General features: G+C 49.2%; 1 protein-coding gene and 1 long non-coding RNA gene across 2 annotated transcripts in view; both read left to right on the forward strand.

The window, feature by feature from the left end:
• The first annotated feature begins 2,247 nt into the window (after positions 1-2,247).
• The window catches only part of LOC149912256 (rho GTPase-activating protein 32-like), a 117,882-nt gene continuing 95,574 nt past the window's right edge, over positions 2,248-24,555 (forward strand). The window contains exons 1-3 of the mRNA XM_090130731.1: positions 2,248-2,322; positions 2,974-3,096; positions 3,278-3,355. Coding sequence (XP_089986857.1) covers positions 2,269-2,322; positions 2,974-3,096; positions 3,278-3,355 — 255 coding nt within the window. The 5' untranslated portion in view covers positions 2,248-2,268. The remainder of the gene's footprint in view (positions 2,323-2,973; positions 3,097-3,277; positions 3,356-24,555) is intronic.
• LOC149912257 (uncharacterized) lies at positions 6,548-7,278 on the forward strand. Its single transcript, XR_016461512.1, has 3 exons — positions 6,548-6,646; positions 6,822-6,967; positions 7,150-7,278. It is a non-coding gene; the product is annotated as an uncharacterized LOC149912257 (long non-coding RNA).

Consider the following 24,555-nt stretch of genomic DNA (forward strand, 5'->3'; position numbering starts at 1 on the left):
CTGGTTCTGCAGGTTGGGTGTCTTCTGCTGCTTGTCTCACATCCTGCTGCTCAGCGGTAGATTTGTTCCTGCTCAGTGCTAACAGGAAACTCACACAGCATTTCTGTTTCAGCTGTGCCAACGCTTTGATCTCTTGCTGCTTGGATGGGGCGTTTGAAGAAGGATGCCTGTGCTGATGTCCAGCCAGGCTTTGGGGATGAGTCTCCACACCAGGGTACGACTGACAGGACTGAGGGTTGGGGATCCAGCCAGGTCGAGTCCAGTGTGCTTTGCTCTTGTTCTTAGTGCTTGTTTTTGCTCAGGAGGGCAGGAGGTGAACCTCGTGAACCAATGCCTGCAGACGGGGTTTGCAGAGAAAGAGGTCTTGCAGGCCTTGTGTGACAGCCACGGAGCTGCAGCGAGGCTGCATCCGTGTAAAACACCAGAGATCCACGGAGGTGTGAAGGGGAGCTGTGGGCTGCAGTCACGCAGGAAGGGATGTGCATGCTCGGGGTTTGGTTGTTGTGTGTGTGTTAAGTGACTGTGATACCACTGCTGGGTCAGTGTGAGTGTACGGAACAAGTGTGACAGCCTTTTTGATGGAGCCCTGTGAAAGGAGTCCTATGGACTTGAGATCCAACTATCAGCCCGTGGGCATCATCCAGGAGTTGGGGTAGGGGATGAGGCAAGGGAAGTTGGGCTGAGAAAGGGATAAAGCAGTCTGGCAGCAGTTCTGTGTTTCTCCCATCTCCTGCTTTATTTCCTTCCAGGTGAAATAGATGGGTGCTGCAACATGCCCTTGAATGTAACAAAACCCACTCTAGTGTGGATTTGACATGGGCCCAGCACTGCAAGGTACGCTGCTGGGAGGAAGCGTCCATCTGGCTGAGGGCAGGAAGGCCCTCCAGAGGGATGCACTGAGGCCAGTTGTGCGAGGCTCAACAAGAGCAAGCGCCAGGTCCTGCGCTTTGGTCATGACGACCCCGTGCCAGCTTCTCCAGGATTTGGCTGGGGTAGAATTCCAAGCAGCCCCTGATTCCAGAACGTTGGGCTGGGCTGTTGGAATCTTCTGCCCTTGTGCCTGGTCTTGCCTCCCCACCCTGTCCGTCGTGGTGGAGCAGCCTGGTGGCCCTCAGTGATGTCATAAGGGCTAGAATGAGGGGAGGAGCAGTGCGTGCTGCGTCCCTTCATTGGAGCGCTGGAGCTCTGACTGAGCAGCTCGCTTGTTGCACTTGTGCACCGACTGCGTCCCTTTGTCTTCACACCGTCCTGTGCAGCACCTTGTAGGTAAGCTGAGACAGTGTGGGAGAGACGGGGGGACAGTGAGTGCTGAGAACTGCTGGCTGGCGGAGCTCATAGGATCACATTATCTCCATCAGCAGAGGGGTGGCCATGAGGGACAGGGAGGTGATCGTCCCCCCCTGCTCTGCTCTTGTGAGGCCCCAGCTGCACTACAGTGTCCAGAAAGACAGGGAGCTGTTGGAGAGGGTCCAGAGGCGAGCCACAGAGATGATCAGGGGACAGGAGCACCTCCCCTGCAAAGACAGGCTGAGGGAGCTGGGCTTGTTCAGCCTGGAGAAAAGAAGGCTGTGGGGTGACCTCATGGCAGCCTTCAGTACCTAAAGGGAGCCTAAAAAGAGGAGGGGAATCAACTCTTTGAAAGGGTAGATAACAGCAGGACAAGGGGAAACGGTTTTAAGTTGAAAACTTAAGTTTTTAAGTTGAGGGAGGGCAGACTTTGGATTTTCCGTCGTAGTCTTTGCTAAACCGTGGAAGCAAACTGACCTGCTCTTTCTCTCTCCTCTCTCCACCCTCTGCCTGCTTCCCTGGTGCAGCTTTTGCTCGTGGAAGATCAGAGCATAGTGACAAGGAACGGCTGCGGATTCGTGAGATTTCTCTCCCTCGTTCTGATCTCTTGCCAGGTACCTGCCATGCTTTGTCCCCCCACATGCTTTAGCAGCCCGTGACGCCCCGTGTTTAGTAACACAGCCTCATCCAGCTTTGATGGGACGCTGGTCACGTGTGGGTTTTCTCCACGTGCTCTGCAGCTCAGCCCTCAGAAGGATGCTGTCTGTGGTGCTGTGACCAGCTGGTCTACAGGAAACCAATCCCTTAGGCAAAGAGTCCCAGCCCCAGCTTGTGCAGAGCTGCACAGCATCACCAGGGACACCAGCAGGCGTGCTTGGGCTGTGTGAGTGTGCCCGACAGCTGTAGGGAGCACAGCAGAGATGTGAACAGTGAACATAAAAGTGTGTTTCTTTTCAGTTCCAGCTTGTCACACCTACGCTGATGGCTGTGGCGTGCAGCGAGATCAGCTGTGGGCCTGACCTGGCATGGACAGAGGTAGAGTATGAAGCTCTGATTGGTCTTTGTTCCCTGACTGCAGCCAGCAGAGTGAGCCGCAGATGTGCTCTCCTGCTTTCCAAGAGAGCTCCTCTGTGGCAAGACAGTAGTGCAAGCGTGGCAAGTTTATAAAATTACCAGAGCCATCTCGGCTGTTGTGTTTGTCCTCTACTGACTTTTCCCTTGAAATGGCTGCAGAAACAACAATCATTCTCTGCTCTGTTTGGCCTCGCTGTTGGTTGGACTGCTCAAGAGAGCTGCTTGGTGCTTGCAGTGGCACTGTTTGCACCTTGTAACTGCAGCCGTAGCTTTGGTTTCCCTCTGCACGGTCTCTTAGCATCTGAAACAGTCAGCCTTCCTGCACAAAGAGCGCAGGAAAGGAGGGGGCAAAATGGACAAGGCCACCTGTCTGCGTCAGTGCCATTGCTGATTAGTCTGGGTGGGGAGAGATGCATCTTTGCATTGCCTGGCGTGTGCCTGCTGCACACCAGGGAGAGAAACAGCCGTTATTAGACTTGCAGTTCCTTCTGAAGTGCCCATGATAAGGACCGAGTGCATTTCCTGCAGCTTTCTCTGCAGATGTGCTCCTCACCTTGAAATCCTCCTTGTTGGTTCCTGGCTCCTCACCGTGGCCTGTGCTCTCTGTTTCAGACTGAGAACAAGGGGAAACCCCTGCTGGACCATGGGGAGTCAGCTGTGAACATTCCAGCTATTGCTGCTGCCCATGCTATTAAGAGATACGTTGCCCAGGCAGCGGATGAACTCTCCTTTGAGGTAAGCAGTTCAAGGCATTCCTTGTTGTTCAATTTTACAATGGCAAATGCCTTCAGAGCTGCACTGGTGCAAGTGCTCTCACGCTCGGCGATGTTTGGCAGTGCAGAAGAATGCAGTCATTTGAGCTGTGCTTTCCTCCCAGCTGTGCTGAAGCTGGGATTGACGTTGCAATCTCTTGCAGGTGGGAGACATCGTGTGTGTCATCGACATGCCACCAAAGGAGCTGACCCCCTGGTGGAGAGGCAAGCTTGGCTTCCAGGTAGGCAAAAGCTTCAGACTGGAGAGTGCAACTTCAGTAAAGGCAGGAATCTCAGCTTAGAGCTGCTCTGCCTGCACAGGATGCCTAGTGGACATAAACAGTTTCACTGTGTCGGTGTCAGAGGACCTTGCCTTTGGCTGCAAATGTGAAAAATTATTACCATTATGCTGTGAACTATGGCCATTTCGAGGGAAATGTTATGTGGCTTTTGGTTTAACAGTTCAGTTCTGAGAAGTGCTGCATGCAATAGTTGGCCTCTCTTTTCTTCTTGTTACAGGTTGGTTTTTTCCCAGGGGAGTGTGTGGAACTCATTAATAAGAACATTCCTGAGGCACTCATCAATTCTGTGCCAAAGCCAGGTACGGATGTTACAGTTGATGGTGTGGGGAAGCAAAATGAAGTCTTTTTGGGGGTGTGTTCCATGTTTAGTACCTCCTTTATCCATCCCACATTGTCCTCTGGGTTGATGATCCTTCATGCACACCATGGGGCAGGGATTTGGTGCAATCTTCCTGTGTTTATGACTGGACTTGTGGAAACTATAGAATCTTCATAGAATGGCTTGTGATGGAAGGGTCTGCAAGGATCTTAGGCTTCCACTTCCCTGCATCAGCCTGTGCTGCCAGCCCCCACATTTATTGTCAGATTAGACCAGGCTGCCCAGGGCCCCATCCAACCTGGCCTTGGGCTCCTCCAGAGATGGGGAAAATCCCTTTTTGTATGTACTGGTTGGTAATGTTCTTCCCGTTCTGACGTGCTCTGTAGAATGTGCTGTGCTCGGCCTCGTCCAACGGAGCCAGACCTGAAATGACCTGGTTTCTTCCTTTTGTTGTGCAGTGCCCAAGAAACGCAGCAAGATCCTCACCTTCCTTCGTTCCTTGGTGAAGGCCCGCCCAAAGAAACCGACCGAGCGGGAGGTGGAGAAGGAAAGGGTGTTTGGCGGTGACCTGGGAGAGCATCTTCTCCACTCCGGTCGTGATGGTAAGGAGCAGCCCATTCCTGAGATCTTCCTCTGCTGGGCATCTAAAGAAGATGAAAGGGAGCTCATATCTAGCAGGGGGCAGGCTGATAGCCGTGGAGACACGTGTAATGGGAATTGATGGCTGAAGGATAAAGTGAGGCGGATGCTCCTAAGAGACAAGCACATCTGTATTTGCTTCAGCCAAGCCTGGCTGGGCTTAGTGGATGGGATGTGACTCCCGGAAGCACAAGCTGCAGCAGGACTTGAATCAGGAGCTCCACTGACGGCTGGCACGTGTTCTTCAGTCCCCCAGGTCCTCCAGAGCTGCGCTGAGTTCATTGAGCAGCACGGCGTGGTGCAGGGGATATACCGCCTGTCCGGCGTCGCGTCCAACATCCAGAGACTGCGGTAAGAGTGCTGCGACTGACACAGCCTGAGTGCATCTGGTGTGGCTTTGGGCTTGCCTTCCTCTCGCTCAACCGGGTTTGCGTCCCTCTCTCCAGGCAGGAATTTGAGTCGGAGCAGATTCCTGAGCTCACCGTCCGTGACATTCACAGCGTGAGCTCCCTCTGCAAGATGTACTTCAGGGAGCTCCCGAACCCTCTGCTCACCCACCAGCTGTACGGCAAGTTCTCGGTAAGCACAAGGCCACGTCTTTCATTTCCCTCTTCCTGGGCCTCTTGGCAGATGGCTGCAGCAGTGCCCCAGCTCGGAGGCCCTTTTGCTGTCAGCCCCACGAGGTTTACTCGCAGTGGTGTACTAGCCTGATTGGTGTCTCGCTCCCTTTCTGCACTACTCCAGGATGCTGTTGGTGCCGCTACAGAGGAGGAGCGGCTGCTCAGAATGCAGGACGTCATCCAGCAGCTGCCCGCTCCTCACTACAGGTCAGTGCTGCCCTCAGCCTGCTGAGCTCAGCCCTGCTGCATTGCAGAGGGCAACGATGCGGTTCCAGCCTTTGTCTTTCTGAATTGCAGCACGGCATGCTCGTTGGTGCTGAACGTTTGCCTCTCTTGTTTTCCAGGACACTGGAGTTCCTGATGAGACACTTGGCGTGTCTGGCTGGGAGCTCCACCATCACAAACATGCATGCCAAGAACCTAGCCATTGTGTGGGCTCCAAACCTCTTAAGGTAAACTGCTGGTTCTGTTTCAACACAACGCTTACATCTGTTCTCCATTAAAAAAAAAAAACAGTGCTCCCTTTTTCTCCATCAAATGTGCTCTTCTCCTGTAAAATCTGTGGCTGAGAGAAGAGCAGGAGCCTGAGCTGTTCTCCATCCCCACGGGCACAATGTCTAGGTGACAATTTCTGCAGTCTTGTTGAGATGGGACTGACGTGTCCTTGATCATCCAGGGGAATTTCTGCAGTGGCATCACTGATTGCCCACTGCGGAAGTCTCCAGAGCCTCAGCTGACAGCTTTTGGCTGCAACAATTCAGACTCGGGGAAACGGTCTTGGAGAAATGACTTCTAAAATCTGCCTTTTCTACAGATCACAGCAGAACGAGTCTGCCTGCGCCAGCGGAAGAGCTGCCTGCATGGAGCTGCAGACGCAGTCGGATGTGGTGGAATTCATCATCAACCACACAGACGTCCTCTTCTGCTCCAAATCCGGAGCAGACATTGCAGATGCAGCAGGTGAGTGTCTTCCTCCATTAGCTTGATCTTGACCTGACACCTTGACCAAATGCAGGCCTTCTCCAGGATGTTTGAGATACTCTTTTACCATCAAGGGGACAGCAGACCTCTGGACTTCCATTAGAATCTGACATCCTGTTGCTGGATGCTGAGAATGTCCAAGCCCAAACTTCACAAGGAGGAAACCATCATTATTATGGTTTGCACGCAGGAAAAGCTTGATGCAAGTGTGGCAGCGAAGCTTTCTCAGTTCCCTGCCCCCATTTCCTTGGGTTTTTCCTTGCCTATTTTGATACAGTAAGCTGCTCTTAATGATGACCGTGTCCTTTGCCATAAACACACCTCTTCCCACATGGTTATTTTGAGCTCCTCTTCTTCCAGTGGCTCGGATAAGCAAGCCTGTGAAAAATACAGCACCTCCCCCAGAACTGTGGTGGCTGTGCTGCTGCTTTCTGATCCTCGCTCTTACCTGTGGTTTTCCCTGACAGGGCACAATTCTCTCCCAGGGCCCAAGTCTGTGGGGGTCTCTTCTGCTGCCACAAAGCTGCTCAGCCTGGAGGAGGCACAGGCACAGAGGCGAGGCCACAGCACCTCTTCTGTGGTAACAGAGAGCAGCAGGGACATTGAAGTGGAAGAAAGCCCTGCAGCTGGGCAGGGCAAATTCCACACCGTCGTTGACTTTCCATCTGACAGGTAAAGAGGACTTTCTTTTCCAGCACCTAGCATCATTGTTTGGGTGGGTTTTTGTGTTTTCCTGCAGAAACCAGGCAGTGCTAGGAACAAGCAACTGCTGCCAAGAGCTCAGTGCTGCTCTTCCCTCACCCTGCACCACGCACGACTCACAGCATTGGCTGTTTTCTCTCTCCAGACAAAATCCACCCAGCAAGACTGAGGAATCACCAGCTAGCAGTTGGTGTTGCTGCTTCAGCCTCAGGAAGCCATCCTCTGGCAGCAAACGCCAACTGCAGCGCAATGCCAGGCAGCCCTCAGAAACAGCAGTGGTAGTCCTGGCAGGTAAGGGTGCAAATGCAGCTTCCAAATCCCTGCTTTTCAGGAACATAGAATTCAAGCTTGCTCTGCACATGTATCTCTTTCTAGCGTTCAATCCCGTGCCTAAATCTTCACCCCTGATCAAGTACCACTGTCGTAATTCAGCTTGTGAAAGTTTGACACTAACCCCTGTGTATCCTTTCTAGGTGAATCGAGCCCTTGCCAAGCCATAAGATCCAGGGCAAGTAGCGAGGATGCTCTGTGTGCTTCCATCAGTGGAGAGCTCATAGGAAGCACAAATTGCTGCAGTTCTAATAGCAGCCTTCCATCTAACAACATTAATGGGGAGAAGGAGCTCATCGAAGTCCATGCTCTCATTACACCTGGCTCTGCTGAAGTTGCTGACCTGAGCCTGCAAGACACCACAGTCACAAGTGTGGATTTTAACCCAGAGTCTCTGCAGTGCAGCCCATCTGAAGCACAGTGTGAGTGCCCCGACAGCAGCACCTCCATGCAGGAGCAGGTCAGCATAAGTGAAGAGGAGCAGAGCCTTTTGCAGGGGGACTTTCAATCAGACCTCCAGTCCCAGGCACCGGACAGCAGCACTGAGAGCTCTGAGCCACTCTCTCCATGACAAGACAGGATGAGTCCCATCTTCACCGTGGACCTCTCACACCCTCCTGTCCTTTATATAATAATAAAAGCACACTCGTGCTCAACCAACGCCTTGACTGCCTCCAGAGTCTTCATTCACACGGACTGGGATGAATGCAGCACACAGCAAGGCACCCCAGCTTGCAATGCTGTTTCTGTGGGGTGCATGCAGCTCAGCTCCGGGTTTGTTCCTGTTTTGTCTGGCTTTGGGATGTCTGCAGGGGGAGCTCTGCTACCATTTGGCATGGTAGCAAATAATCTCTCACATACTGGATGCTGCTCATGATACTCCCAAGCTTCCTGGCTGTGGCTTTGTGACGCTTTTCAGGGCCTTCTGATGCATTTTGATGCCTTGGATGTTGCTTAACACCTCCCTCCTCCCATCATGTCCTTTCCTGGCTCCCATCTACGAACTGGCCCTGCAGATCATCTCCAGACCTGTCATCAGCACACTGCGGCAGGAGAAGCTCCCCCTGGCCAACGTCAGGCAGTACTGCTTGGTCTGCAGCTCAGTGGCCATTTCCCTTTTAGGCGGCTCCTGCAGAAGAATCAAGCAGCAGAACCTTTTGCTCACCCTGCACCACACAAATGCTGCAAAAGCAGAAACAACCTGGGAATCTCTGGTTTGCAAGACTTCACAGACACTTATTGACTGTGTCTGATGGTTCCCTCCCATCCTTGATTTCCTTCTCCCCTTCTCCTCGTCTGATCCTACTGCTGAGCCATGATCAAGCTGCCCAGTGTGGCAGAGCATCGTGCAGAGCCGTGCTGGCACCTCCTCCCCTTCCTCTCCTGCAGCTCAGCCTGCAACCTGAGCAAGTTTTTTTCTGAGAAAGTGACCAGCTCTTTTCCATCCCTTTGCCCCTACAAACAGTTGTCCAGAGGATCTCGTCCAAGGATTCCTGGAACAGCCTGCAGCTGGCTCTCCTGAAGTTCAGGCTCCTGCCTTTGCTTCCTGCCAGGCCCGCATTCCTTGAGATCACCAACTCAAGGAGGGCATGGTCACTGCAGCCCTGACCGCCTCCTGTCGTAACCCCTGGTGTGCACCATGTCCAGCAATGCTTCCCTTCTGCTTGCTGTGCCCAATGCCTGCACCACAGAGTGATTCTCACTGCACTCCAGGAGTCTGTCAGATTGCTTGCAGCCAGCCATGCTGATTTCCCAGACTGACTGGAATCCCCCATCAGGATGAGAGTCAGTGAGTGCGATGCTTCTGCTGGCTGCAGTAAGCAGCTCCCACCAACAGGCTCTCTTTCCAGGCGGCTGTAGCAGACCCTCACCTCCAGAAGCCCTGCACTGCTGCACTTCCTGATTTTACCCACAAGTTCACAACCTGCTCATGGCTCTTCTTAGTTCTTTGCACTCAACTTCTCATCATAGAGGGCAAATCCCTTGCCTTCCAGAATTCCATAGTATCAATTGTGTCTGCTAATGTCAGGATTTTTTTTCTTTCTTTTCTTTTTCCATTTTCTAGGTAGGAAAATGAATTTCTGAGCCAGGAGAAGCAGAAGTGAAACAGTCTTCCTGGCACTGCTCAGGTTGCAGGAGTTGCCAAGTGCTCCTCAGGTAATGTGTGCTGAAGAGCTGACCTTGGTGGCAGGGGCTGTGGCTGCATTTTGTGCCTGTCATGCGGGAATCCAAGAAAGCCTATTCAGAGCAGGAGCTGCAGAGCGAGATAAACATCACGAGAAGGTAAGGCTGAGAAGCAAGGACACCTCCAGAAAGAAGAGAAAAACTGATTCAAGTGAGCTGCGTGACGGCCGTGTGATGCTGACCATGATTGGAGGAAGAGCGCATGGCTGGGAATGACTGATGGCTCTGGTTGGATGGGTGCCTGTGTGCACAGAGGTAAGGAGTGTTTGTGGGATGTTTTGCTGGCATCTAACGGCTGTAAGGGGAAGTCAAGAGAGAAAACTTGTGAATGCATAGAAGGGATGTTAAAATCTGGAACAGACTGTTTGGATCAGTCACAGCTGAGTCCAGATTGCCACACTGCCAGAACCTGGGGCCTAGGATTTTCCTTTAAGAGTGCCAACTGCTCATTTTAAATGATAAAAAGTAACATTGATAGAAGCTTCCCTCCTTGCATTAGAATAAGGCATTGATATTTGATGTTTCTGTCTTTCCATTCCTTTAGCAGCCTGGGTGTTGATGCAGCTGTATGCATCTGCTGCCCTCTCCTTCTGTTTTGTGTAAAAGAACAGTAAAATATGCAATCAGTGTGAGATCTTTCTGAAGTATTTTACTTTATTTGCCCCTAGGCTGCAATGGCTGGGAAATGGCAGTGTCACCCAGGAGCCCACACGGCGACCTGATGTCTCATTGTTGGGGTCTATTGGAAACCACCACGATGACAAAAGAATGCCTGGGATTCCTCCGGCCCAAATGCCAAACCTTGCACTTGGCTGTGCTGAACCTCATGAGGTTCACCCAGGCCCACCTCTCAAGTCTGCTGAGCTCAAACAGATGTCATTTTTCTCGTGTCCTTCCATTCCGAGTCCATCTGTTCCCCAAAGCAAAAGAATTTGGAGGGAACCACCGACAGTTATGTGAGCGATTTCAGCGTCTATTTCTGATCATGGCAACAACTTCAGAGGTCTCACTTAATTTACGGTGCCTGTTGTAATTCTGACCAAGGCTGCAGTTGCAGCTGACTTCCCAAGGCTGCAAGACGTGGTGGTGACACAGCCTTGTGCTTCTGCATTTGTGCTCATCCCACGCTTCCTTTCTCTGTCTCGCAGGTCAGCTCCTGCTGGAAGCAGATGGTATCCCAGTGTGAATGAAGGTCAGTGCAGGAGCAGCTGCTGATGGGAGGAAGGAAGTCCATGCTGAAGAGCTCTGAAGCATCTGCAGGTATGGTTCTGGAGGAGGCAGCAGTGATGTCGGAGGGCTCCCAGCAGGAAGCTGTCTCATCCAAATGCTTGCTGAGTGGTTGGAAGGGAGCTTTCTGCATGACAGCAGCACCAGTTGCTTGCTTCAAATGCTGCCAAGACAAGGATTAGCACGAGTTCCAGTATCTACAGTATCATCACGAATCACGATAGGATTACAATGTGTCCTCATACAAACGCAGCCATTTCTCCCTGAGTCCAAAGGCTGTCCGGAAAGCATCTTTGAGGTCTCTCACACCAAACCACTGCTGTCCGTGTGGGATCTGACTCATTAGGGTATAGGGGTTAGGAACCACAGGCTGTCTTTTGAGAACGGGTTCAGTCATTTCCTTACATCTTGCACCAGCCGATACGTGCCGTCTGCCTTCCGTGCCGACAGGATTGGGGTGTTATAAGGCCACAGACAAGGTTCCAGAAGACCATCCTTAAGCACTGTCTGTGTTACAGCTTTTAGACCCACTCTCCCTTCTAAGGCTATGGGATATTGTTGCTGTTTCACAGCTCCACTCCCTCCTTGGGCAGTTCTTTGTAAGGGAAAATTGTGAGTCCACCCCGATTTCCTTCCCCTGCCCACACCTTTGGATTCATTTCTTCTTCATCACAGCTGTTAACACATTCATTGACCCCTGATATCTGTTTCACAGACTTGCAGCTGTAATCCTCATTTAACTGTTAAATCTCTCCCCCATAAATCGGTCCCTGCTTCAGGCACACAGAACAATTGCCCTGCAACTATTTTATCTTTCCATTTTAGTTCTGTGGTCTCCAAGAGTGGAGCTGTCACTTCTGATCCCTCAGCCCCAGTTATGCACAACAGCCACATCCAGATACACGTCTGGTACCTCTGAACTAGCTAATGCTGTAGGATGGAATGTTGTTTCTGCACTGGCTATCAAATGTGGGATTGCTCTGAAGCAGTACAGCACGATGTGTTTTGTAATTTGCCCTTAGAAACAGTTTGAAAAAGTAGAAAGACTTTATTAGTATTAGTATTAGTAAAAAGAAGTTATTTCATAACATATTTTAGAAATACAGTTGTTCAATCATGTGATCAATTCTCACTTACAGAACTGTAATAGTTACAAATTGCATGGGTATAGCATTAAGGACCAGAAAGCATGTTGTAAGGCCATTCTGTTTGGATATGAGAAGCTCAGCAAAAGAAAAACAGACTCCAAAGAAGCCAGGGCCTCCACACAACGCCAAACTGACTCACTCTGTGGGCAGGTTGGGATGCAACAGGCAGGCATCAAGAGACTCCCCTCTGTCCTCCTTCCAAACTTCTCTCTCTTCAGGGATGAGCAGGTGTCCAGAAATAGTGGCCAAGTGTTGATAAGCAGCTGTCAGGCGTTCAATAATTAGCAGTATACCTGCTGAGCTAGCAACAATTGGTGTTTAGCCAGTCACACACACACACACAGAATGGCCCGGGTTGGAAGGGACCTCAAGGATCACGAATCTCCAACCCCCTGCCACAGGCAGGACCACCAACATCTGTAGCACTGCACATATGCATACTGCTGGATAGAAACAGCAGTGTGGGAAAAAACTGTATGCTGTGGATGCAAAGGGTGAATCAGAATGGCTTAACAGCTGTCCCACAAGGAAAAGCAATCCCTTACCTGCTGTGACATGCTCATGGCAACACCAATGCAGAAGACAGCAGCTGATGCCCACAAGGACAGCCAGCCTGGACTTATTTTCACTACATATCTTTGTCCTGATGTCCTTCTAGAAGCTGGGACATTTCTCCTTCTGAGCAGCAGAGGGCAGGATGGGTCCAAGGTGAGGGCACACTCTGCTCTTTAACTGGCACTCAAAGAGAAAGAGAAAATGAAAATCAGCTGTGTTTCCATGCCCATGGCAAACACCAGCCTTTCCATCCTTATAGTCCTTCATGACATCAGCACTAATTGAAACAACATCCCACTCACCTTTGCCATGTCTGGCAGAGGTTGCAGCTCTTTCTATTGCATCCCTCTAGCTTTCAAGTCAAGAGCTCCTGTGTCACACAAGGAAAAGCAATCTTTTACCTGCTTTGCCATGCTCATGGCAGCAGCAATGCAGATGCCAGCAGCTGATGCCCACAAGGACAGCCAGCCTGGACTTATTTTCATTACATATCTTTGTCCTGATGTCCTTCTAGAAGCTGGGACATTTCTCCCTCTGAGCAGCAGAGGCCAGGAGGGGTCCAAGGTGAGGGCACACTCTGCTCTTTATCTGGCACTCAAAGAGAAAGAGAAAATGAAAACCAGCTCTGTTTCCCTGCCCATGGCAAACACCAGCCTTTCCATCCTTACAGTCCTTCCTGACATCAGCAGCAACTGAAACAACATCCCACTCACCTTTGCCACGTCTGGCAGAGGTTGCAGCTCTTTCTATTGCATCCCTCTAGCTTTCAAGTCAAGAGCTCCTGTGTCACACAAGGAAAAGCAATCTTTTACCTGCTTTGCCATGCTCATGGCAGCAGCAATGCAGATGCCAGCAGCTGATGCCCACAAGGACTGCCAGCCTGGACTTATTTTCATTACATATCCTTGTCCTGATGTCCTTCTAGAAGCTGGAACATTTTTCCATCTCAGCAGCAGAGGGCAGGAGGGGTCCAAGGTGAGGGCACACTCTGCTCTTTTTCTGGCACACAAAGAGAAAATGAAAACCAGATGTGTTTCCCTGCCCATGGCAAACACGAGACTTTCCATCCTTAAAGTCCTCCTGACATCAGCACTAATTGAAACAACATCCCACTCACCTTTGCAATGTCTGGCAGAGGTTGCAGCTCTTTCTATTGCATCCCTCTAGCTTTCAAGTCAAGAGCTCCTGTGTCACACAAGGAAAAGCAATCTTTTACCTTCTTTGCCATGCTCATGGCAGCAGCAATGCAGATGCCAGCAGCTGATGCCCACAAGGACAGCCAGCCTGGACTTATTTTCATTACATATCTTTGTCCTGATGTCCTTCTAGAAGCTGGAACATTTCTCCCTCTGAGCAGCAGAGGACAGGATGGGTCCAAGGTGAGGGCACACTCTGCTCTTTATCTGGCACTCAAAGAGAAAGAGAAAATGAAAACCAGCTGTGTTTCCTTGCCCATGGCAAACATCAGACTTTCCATCCTTACAGTCCTTCCTGCAATCATCAGCAATGGAAGCAACATCCGACTCACCTTTGCCATGTCTGGCAGAGGTTGCAGCTCTTTCTATTGCATCCCTCTAGCTGTCAAGTCAAGAGCTCCTGTGTCACACAAGGGAACGCCATCTTTTACCTGCTTTGCCATGCTCATGGCAGCAGAGGTCCAGATGCCAGCAGCTGATGCCCACAAGGACATCCAGCCTGGACTTATTTTCATTACATATCTTTGTCCTGATGTCCTTCTAGAAGCTCTAACATTTCTCAGCAGCAGCAGAGGAGGGCAGGAGGGGTCCAAGGTGAGGGCACACTCTGCTCTTTTTCTGGCACACAAAGAGAAAATAAAAACAAGATGAGTTTCCCTGCCCATGGGAAACACCAGACGTTCCATCCTTAAAGTCCTTCCTGACATCTGCAATAATTGAAACAACATCCCACTCACCTTTGCCATGTCTGGCAGAGGTTGCAGCTCTTTCTATTGCATCCCTCTAGCTGTCAAGTCAAGAGCTCCTGTGTCACACAAGGAAAAGCAATCTTTTACCTGCTATGCCATGCTCATGGCAGCAGCAATGCAGATGCCAGCAGCTGATGCCCACAAGGACAGCCAGCCTGGACTTATTTTCATTACATATCCTTGTCCTGATGTCCTTCTACAAGCTGGAACATTTCTCCATCTCAGCAGAAGAGGGCAGGAGGGGTCCAAGGTGAGGGCACAGTCTGCTCTTTTTCTGGCACACAAAGGGAAAATGAAAACCAGATGTCTTTCCCTGCCCATGGCAAACACCAGCCTTTCCATCCTTACAGTCCTTCCTGACATCAGCAGCAACTGAAACAACATCCCACTCACCTTTGCCATGTCTGGCAGAGGTTGCAGCTCTTTCTATTGCATCCCTCTAGCTGTCAAGTCAAGTGCTCCTGTGTCACACAAGGAAAAGCAATCTTTTACCTGCTGTGCCATGCTCATGCCAGCAGCAATGCAGATGCCAGCAGCTGATGCCCACAAGGACAGCCAGCCTGGACTTATTTTCATCACATATCCTTGTCCTGATGTCCTTCTACAAGCTGGAATATTTCTCCATCTCAGCAGAAGAGGGCAGGAGGGGTCCAAGGCGAGGGCACACTCTGCTTTTTGTCTGGCACTCAAAGAGAAAGAGAAAATGAAAACCAGATGTGTTTCCCAGCCCATGGCAAACACCAGCCTTTCCATCCTTACAGTCCTTCTTGCAATCATCAGCAATGGAAACAACTTCCCACTCACCTTTGCCATGTCTGGCAGAGGTTGCAGCTCTTTCTATTGCATCCCTCTAGCTTTCAATCAAGAGCTGCTGTGTCACACAAGGAAAAGCAATCTTTTACCTGCTGTGCCATGCTCATGCTAGCAGCAATGCAGATGCCAGCAGCTGATGCCCACAAGGACAGCCAGCCTGGACTTATTTTCATTACATATCTTTGTCCTGATGTCCTTCTAGAAGCTGGGACATTTCTCACTCTGAGCAGCAGAGGGCAGGATGGGTCCAAGGTGAGGGCACACTCTGCTCTTTAACTGGCACTCAAAGAGAAAGAGAAAATGAAAACCAGGTGTGTTTCCCTGCCCATGGCAAACACCAGCCTTTCCATCCTTACAGTCCTTCCTGACATCAGCACTAATTGAAACAACATCCCACTCACCTTTGCCATGTCTGGCAGAGGTTGCAGCTCTTTCTATTGCATCCCTCTAGCTTTCAAGTCAAGAGCTCCTGTGTCACACAAGGAAAAGCAATCTTTTACCTGCTTTGCCATGCTCATGGCAGCAGCAATGCAGATGCCAGCAGCTGATGCCCACAAGGACAGCCAGCCTGGACTTATTTTCATTACATATCCTTGTCCTGATGTCCTTCAAAAAGCTGGAACATTTTTCCATCTCAGCAGAAGAGGGCAGGAGGGGTCCAAGGTGAGGGCACACTCTGCTCTTTATCTGGCACTCAAAGAGAAAGAGAAAATGAAAACCAGATGTGTTTCCCTGCCCATGGCAAACAACAGACATTCCATCTTTACAGTCCTTCCTGACATCAGCACTAAATGAAACAACATCACACTCACCTTTGCCATGTCTGGCAGAGGTTGCAGCTCTTTCTATTGCATCCCTCTAGCTGTCAAGTCAAGAGCTCCTGTGTCACACAAGGAAAATCAATCTTTTACCTGCTGTGCCATGCTCATGGCAGCAGCAATGCAGATGCCAGCAGCTGATGCCCACAAGGACAGCCAGCCTGGACTTATTTTCATTACATATCCTTGTCCTGATGTCCTTCTACAAGCTGGAACATTTCTCCATCTCAGTAGAAGAGGGCAGGAGGGATCCAAGGTGAGGGCACACTCTGCTCTTTATCTGGCACTCAAAGAGAAAGAGAAGATGAAAACAAGATGTGTTTCCCAGCCCATGGCAAACACCAGCCTTTCCATCCTTACAGTCCTTCCTGACATCAGCAGCAACTGAAACAACATCCCACTCACCTTTGCCATGTCTGGCAGAGGTTGCAGCTCTTTCTATTGCATCCCTCTAGCTGTCAAGTCAAGAGCTCCTGTGTCACACAAGGAAACGCATTCTTTTACCTACTTTGCCATACTCATGGCTGCAGTCGTCCAGATGCCAGCAGCTGATGCCCACAAGGACAGCCAGCCTGGATTTATTTTCATTACATATCCTTGTCCTGATGTCCTTCTACAAGCTGGAACATTTCTCCCTCTGAGCAGCAGAGGGCAGGATGGGTCCAAGGTGAGGGCACACTCTGCTCTTTATCTGGCACTCAAAGAGAAAGAGAAAATGAAAACCAGATGTGTTTCCCTGCCCATGGCAAACACCAGCCTTTCCATCCTTACAGTCCTTCCTGACATCTGCACTAATTGAAACAACATCCCACTCAACTTTGCCATGTCTGGCAGAGGTTGCAGCTCTTTCTTTTGCATCCCTCTAGCCTTCAAGACAAGAGCTCCTGTGTCACACAAGGAAAAGCAATCTTTTACCTGCTGTGCCATGCTCATGGCAGCAGCAATGCAGATGCCAGCAGCTGATGCCCACAAGGACAGCCAGCCTGGACTTATTTTCATTACATATCCTTGTCCTGATGTCCTTCTACAAGCTGGAACATTTCTCCCTCTCAGCAGAAGAGGGCAGGAGGGGTCCAAGGTGAGGGCACACTCTGCTCTTTTTCTGGCACACAAAGGGAAAATGAAAACCAGATGTGTTTCCCAGCCCATGGCAAACACCAGCCTTTCCATCCTTACAGTCCTTCCTGACATCAGCACTAACTGAAACAACATCCCACTCACCTTTGCCATGTCTGGCAGAGGTTGCAGCTCTTTCTATTGCATCCCTCTAGCTTTCAAGTCAAGAGCTCCTGTCACACAAGGAAAAGCAATCTTTTACCTGCTGTGCCATGCTCATGGCAGCAGCAATGCAGATGCCAGCAGCTGATGCCCACAAGGACAGCCAGCCTGGACTTATTTTCATCACATATCCTTGTCCTGATGTCCTTCTACAAGCTGGAACATTTCTCCCTCTCAGCAGCAGAGGGAAGGAGAGTTCCAAGGTGAGGGCAATCTATCCCATGTTTATCTGGCAATCAAAAAGAAAGAGAAAATGAAAACAAGATGTGTTTCCCAGCCCATGGCAAACACCAGCCTTTCCATCCTTACAGTCCTTCCTGACATCAGCAGCAATGGAAACAACATACCACTCACCTTTGCCATGTCTGGCAGAGGTTGCAGCTCTTTCTATTGCATCCCTCTAGCTTTCAAGTCAAGAGCTACTGTGTCACACAAGGAAAAGCAACATTTACCTGCTTTGCCATGCTCATGGCAGCAGCAATGCAGATGCCAGCAGCTGATGCCCACACGGACAGCCAGCCTGGACTTATTTACATTACATATCTTTGTCCTGATGTCCTTCTAGAAGCTGGAACATTTTTCCATCTCAGCAGAAGAGGGCAGGAGGGGTCCAAGGTGAGGGCACACTCTCTTCTTTTTCTGGAATACAAAGAGAAAATGAAAACCAGATGTGTTTCCCAGCCCATGGCAAACACCAGCCTTTCCATCCTTAAAGTCCTCCTGACATCAGCAGTTATTGAAACAACATCCCACTCACCTTTGCCATTTCTGGCAGAGGTTTCAGCTCTTTCTATTGCATCCCTCTAGCTTTCAATCAAGAGCTCCTGTGTCACTCAAGGAAACGCAATCTTTTACCTGCTGTGCCATGCTCATGGCAGAAGAAGTCCAGATGCCAGCAGCTGATGCCCACAAGGACAGCCAGCCTGGACTTATTTTCACTACATATCTTTGTCCTGATGTCCTTCTAGAAGCTGGAACATTTCTCCATCTCAGCAGAAGAGGGCAGGAGGGGTCCAAGGTGAGGGCACACCTTGCTCTTTATCTGGCACACAAAGTCAAAGAGAAGATGATAACCAGATGTCTTTCCCTGCCCATGGCAAACACCAGCCTTTCCATCCTTACAGTCCTTCCTGACATCAGCACTAACTGAAACAACATCCCACTCACCTTTGCCATGTCTGGCAGAGGTTGCAGCTCTTTCTATTGCATCCCTCTAGCTTTCAAGTCAAGAGCTCCTGTGTCACACAAGGAAAAGCAATCTTTTACCTGCTGTGCCATGCTCATGGCAGCAGAGGTCCAGATGCCAGCAGCTGATGCCCACAATGACAGCCAGCCTGGACTTATTTTCATTACATATCTTTGTCCTGATTTCCTTCTAGAAGCTTGGACATTTCTCCCTCTGAGCAGCAGAGGGCAGGATGGGTCCAAGGTGAGGGCACACTCTGCTCTTTATATGGCCCTCAAAGAGAAAGAGAAAATGAAAACCAGATGTGTTTCCCTGCCCATGGCAAACACCAGACTTTCCATCCTTACAGTCCTTCCTGACATCAGCACTAATTGAAACAACATCCCACTCACCTTTGCCATGTCTGGCAGAGGTTGCAGCTCTTTCTATTGCATCCCTCTAGCTTTCAAGTCAAGAGCTCCTGTGTCACACAAGGAAACGCAATCTTTTACCTGCTTTGCCATGCTCATGGCAGCAGAGGTCCAGATGCCAGCAGCTGATGCCCACAAGGACAGCCAGCCTGGACTTATTTTCATTACATATCTTTGTCCTGAAGTCCTTCTAGAAGGTTGAACACTTCTCCATCTCTGCTGCAATGTTCAAAAAGGGTCCAAGTTTAGGGCACACTCTCCTCATGGCCTCTTGCACTCATAGACAAAGGGAACATGAAAACCAGAAGTGTTTCTTTGCCCATGGCAGACACTAGCCTTTCCATCCTGACAGTCCTTCCTACAATCACCTGGAATTGAAACAACATCCCCCACATCTCTTTTTTGAACTTATTCATGCATGAATAATAATAATGAGAATTTTTCTGTAAATCTTATTTCTGCATGGAAACGATCAGATAACCAGAGCTTTTTTCTCTAAAACAATCCAGCAAATTTGCATTGCTTATCTATGTACGCAAAATGTTTTTGCCATTCATCTCAAATATCAGTGCATCTGGCCAAAGAATATAGAAAAAGTATTTACAGACATTTTTGGACAGATTACTTCTGGTCAAGTGGGAAGGAATCCCTAAGCTGCAATCATGAAATTCTTTTATCACTTTCTCTGATTTAGCCAGTGTTACCAAAAGGGAAATAAGACACAGGCTTTTGATAGCAGCTGCCAATTTAAGAACGATAATAAGTTTTATTATTCTTGGCTAAGATCAAAGTCCCGCATTTCAGGATTATCTCCAGCTCATCAAGTATAATTAACAGTTTTGGATTGCCACATTATTGTATAGCAATATTGTCTTCCTGCAAGAAATTTCATTGTTTTGACACGTGCCACAGGTTGTTAATAGATTGCCTGATTACCATTTATTTTTTTTATTGGCTTATGATGACTACAGAAAATTATACAGCAGCACCATAAAAACTTTAAATCCTATCCCATGTATCTGCACTCATACGAAAATAATATTGGAAAGCATTGGTGAAACTAAGATTACAAAATAAAGCAGAGGACAATTTCAGTGAAAGCCTGCAGATATTTATTGCAAGCAGCTCTTCCAAAAATGGAGATTAACAGAACCTGCAACCCAGGACACCTCAGTAAGCCAGTACTTTTCATCTCCTGAAGGTGTAGGTAGACACAGAGCTGGAACATCTTTTCCAGAGCTGTGTGATGCTATCTCATCTGTGTTCCCTTACTGTTGACTCAGTGTCACTTCTTATCTAACCTGGTTGCATCCCAGGATTTCTGGTGCCAAAAATAAACTGACAGCTTTCATCACTAGTTAAAAGGAAACTGCAATAGGAAAAGCAATTTTTCTGATTTCTCTGTTGATCAAAGATGCTTCATGCAAGCCTGATGCGGTAGAAACAATATCAGCTTTAGAATGACAGTCATTAGAGCAGAATCCTTTCACTGATGAAATCCCACAGTCCTGATTCATACAACACTGACACTGGAGGACACAGTAGTTTAGATGAGAGCGCATTAAAAATGACTAAGTTAAGGTCTCAGCAAAGAGTGACAAGTATGAAAAAAAGAAGTTGCAGAAACTGCTTCAGTTTGGCACTCTGGCATAAAGTATGACAACACACAACCTGCCTGTGCAGTTCCAGGAGCAGAAGAAAGCCGTCAACCAAGACTTGTTCTCATCTGCTCTGAAAGTCCACTGGGACAAGGCCACTTTTCTCTGACGTGCTTCCAGAAGTATCACTTCTGAGCACTGTGCCAGGGAGTTACAAGATACTGTTTGTGTGTACAGAGGAGAAAAAGACGTCTGTCTGGAAACAGACTTGGTGAAGGAGAAGCAGCATTTTGCAGAGTACTTCAGAAAGAACTGAGCACTGCCCCAAGAGCTTCAGAGCGGCAGGCTGTCACAGTGTGCCAACCAGCTCAGCTGTGAGTTGGCACTGAAGCTGCACCACAGGGAGAACAAAGCCCCCTGTGCACCCTTGGAGAGCCAAGGGTTGGAGATTCATGAACCTTGAGCTCCTTTCCAACCCGGGCCATGCTGTGATTCTGGGATTCTCACCTTTGCCTCATCTGGCAGAGGGAGGCAGCTCTTTCTCTTGTCTCCCTATGGCTGTCAGGTCACCAGGGCCAGTGTCACACAGGGAACTGCAAACACTGTGTGTGCTGTGCCCTGCCCATGGCAGCACAGAGGCAGCTGCCAGCAGCTGATGCCCACAAGGACAGCCAGCCTGGACTTCCTTTGATTCCTTCCCTTTGGATCAGCGTCCTTCAGGAAGGCGGAACATCTCTCCAGCTGAGCAGCAGAGGACAGCAGGGCTTCGTTGTCTGGGCATGTTCTCTTCTGGCCCTCTGGCCCTCACAGACACAGGAGGAGGACACAGAGGCTGCTGTCACACAGCCAGCCCTGCCTCTCAGGTCAGCTCTCAGGCCATCCTCTCTCCCCTCAGCAGCAGCTCACTGTTCTGCACTCCTCTGGCCTGGGCTGGCAGAGGTGTGCAGCAGTTCTGCTGATCTCCCAGTGCTGGCCATGTCTGCAGTGCCTGTGTGAAAGACACAGGAAGCTGCCAGCATTGCACTGCTCTGCTGTGCCCCTGCCATCACCGAGTTTGCTGTCAGCAGCTGCTGCTACACGTCCATTCAGGCACAGGCCTTTCCTTCCTGGCCCTCTTTCCCCCCCTCTCTCCTCTGCTCTCTCTCGTGCTCCCCTTTGGCCTGGGCTGGCTGAGCAGTGCAGGCCTTGTTGTTGCTCCCTGGGCCAACTACGTCACGGTTCCCCGTGACTCTGCCAGCTGCTCTGACACAGCGACTGCGTCCTCAGTGTGGATTCCAGAATGCGACAGACGTCCAGAGAAGACTTCCAGGGCTGATTGGAACATGCTGCCATCAAGAACTGCCATGGCTCAGGCCCCCTGGGAATCTGCTCACAGCGAAAGCTGCTGTCACTCTGTGTGGGCACAGCCTTGTCTGTGTAGGCCTGCTCACACTGCAGCCCCTGTCTGCACCAGAACCGTGCCGATCCACCTTCTCTTGGCCTCCTTGCCTGCATGGAAAAGGGCAGCTTGGGCTGAAGTCCCTCAACTTTCAGATGGCCGAGTGAAGTCTCTGAGCCCTGGTGACCCACGCAGCTCTTCAGCCTGCTGACCTGCTCTGCTGGGGCTGTCTTAAAAGGCAGAGGGCACGTGATCCTAATGTCCCCACATCCATCCCTCTTAGCATACTGTAGGCCAGTTCCTAAAAGGACACCTGCACAATCTCTCTGAATGTTAATCAACGCGTAGTTGGTCTGTGCACTGCAGAAATTGCATCTAGGTTTTCAGTGGTGATTAGCTATGTGTTTAGTCAGAGGTGCAATGGTTCTAATGGTGAGAGAAAGACATTCCCAGTTGTCATCAGGTGGAACACACTTCAGACTGGAATCCTCAAGCAGACTGCAGTCAAGCTTTCTTAATTACTCGTTGTTGTTATCAATTCAGACGCATCTCTGAATTCCTGCTTGAATGAACATTCTGTAATAATCTGCTGAGACAGTGCAAGGCTTGACAATGAGACTATAGTTTATGAAAGCAGCACTTTTTACTTCCTTTACAAGTTCTTATCTGAATGCTAAATACAACATCAATTCACTTCTCACTGGGTTGAACGTTTTAAATATTTGGTAAACATAATGGTTCTAATTCTGACATTTAATATGAAAATATTAAAATTCCTTGTAAGTACTTTTTTGTTAGAATGCCAGATGCTAAAGGGATGAAGTGGCACAAGAAAGCAAAATATCTCTGCTGATGGCAGGAAGGACTGTAAGGATGGAAAGGCTGGTGTTTGCCATGGGCAGGGAAACACATCTGGTTTTCTTGTTCCCTTTGTCTTTGAGTGCCAGAAAAATAGAGGAGAGTGTGCCCTCACCTTGGACCCCTCCTGCCCTCTGCTGCTGAGATGGAGAAATGTCCCACCTCCTACAAGGACATCAGGACAAAGGTAAGTAATCAAAATATTTCCAGGCTGGCTGTACTTGTGGGTATCTGTTGCTGGAAAATTTAATGGCAGTAAACTGCCTAGATAATGACAGAATGAGGGTGACAATAGAATGGTACGTAATCACAGTGCAATGAAAAAAGTATGCAGGGTGCAGGAAGGGAGGTGTGGACATTCTGAGTTGCAACTCTTTATTTGCTCCAGAAGGCTCTATCAGAATGGAAGACTGAAGGAAATACTTTGAGTGTTTCTTTAATGTGACTGGATAAAAGATCCACGTGGCAAATTGAATAGCTGGGTGGTAAAGGGACATAGATACCTCACTGTTTCATGGAACCTTTCAATTAAGCACCTGAGCACTGTGTACAGGACTTGGGAATATAAGTATTAGAGGATCATGGAATATCTGTATTTGGAAGGGACCTCGAGGATCATGTATTCCACCTCCTGGTTCCACACCGGACCTCCTATGGGTCAAGCCCTGTGTCTGAGAGCATTGTGCAAATGCTCTTTGGCCTTTGTCAGCTCAGTGCCAAACCACTGCCCTGGGGAGCCAGTGCCAAATTCCATGTATCTAGTTCATCCTACAGAATGATGCCAAGAACAGTTATAGAGATCGACTTACAAACAAAATTCTTGTCTTGAATTAATGGTACACTCACCATTTCAAAAAAAAAAAAAAAAAAGAAAGAGAGAAAAAGAAGAAAAAAAAAAAATCAAAGCCACATTCTTATGCTGGCATTTTACAGTATTGTCAGATTTTTGTAATTCTGTTTTGTCATATAAGATTCTCTCATCATGAAATAATGACCAAGTTCTCTTTTCAGATCTAAACATACAAATGCTAAAGGCAACAGTGCTGTTCAAGAGTACATTACCAGCTCAAACACTGCTTTGGCTGTAAAACTGAAGGTAGTAAGGAATGTTATCAAGGAGTTAGAAGAAAACATGTAAGTGTAGATTTAAAAGCAACCTGTATTGTTACTTAGAGTTTGATATAGTGTAATCCAATGCACAGTACTTGTAACGTGTGTTTTACAAAATGCTGTGCAATGTAGGCATCTATTAAGATAAATGCTGCAAGTTCTAATATGTCCATGACCTTTTCAAACTGTTCCTTACTCCTACACATCACTACGAGTAGTTCTTCTGTCAGGAAGGATCACATGAGTAATTAACCTGTGACCTTAAGTTTGGAATTAAATGCATACAGTGGAAGTAAGAGCTGTGGGTTATTTTGCTCTTTCAGTGTTGAACAGCCGAGGTGTTTTGTTTTGGAGGGTGGACAGTGATGGGACAAGTGGGGAATGGCTTTAAACTGAGATGGGGGGTGTTGAGGTTGAGGTTGGATGTGAGGAGGAAGTTTTTCAGCCAGAGGGTGGTGAGGCACTGGAACAGGTTGCCCAGGGAGGCTGTGGATGCCCCATCCCTGCAGGCATCCAAGGCCAGGCTGGATGTGGCTCTGGGCAGCCTGGGCTGCTGGTTGGCAGGTTAGAAACCCAACATGACTTTATTGCAGCCCTGGGTGCAGGGGGATCACTGCTCCTAGCATGCACACAGAAGAGCTGGAGCACACAGGTGATGTACATTCCACCTGTGAACATTCCTGCAATTGCAGAGAGCGTGCGCCTGTTCCAATCACTGCTGCACAGATTAAAAACTGATTGCAGATGAGCTGTTTTGGTATGGGGTTCTTGCCAACGGTCTGCAGTGGCTGTGTGATTCCTCGGGGAGTTGCTCTCCAGCCCAAAGGTCATGTCCTAAGTCGACCAGATCCCGTTTGTGTCCAGAAATGGCTGACAACAGATCAGCTGCTGGTCAAGTTTCTAACATCACACTGGCCTTGCTCCAGGGTCTGTGTCATCAGCCCCAGCACATACCGTGCACCTCTTCAAGGCTTTGCAACACTGAGACTCTGCACTTGGGCTCCAGACATCCTGCTGCACCAAGAGGTTATTCTAGCTTTG

This window comes from Phasianus colchicus, chromosome Z (assembly GCF_987193195.1).
Source record: "Phasianus colchicus chromosome Z, bPhaCol1.hap1.1, whole genome shotgun sequence".
NCBI classification, from domain to species: domain Eukaryota; kingdom Metazoa; phylum Chordata; class Aves; order Galliformes; family Phasianidae; genus Phasianus; species Phasianus colchicus.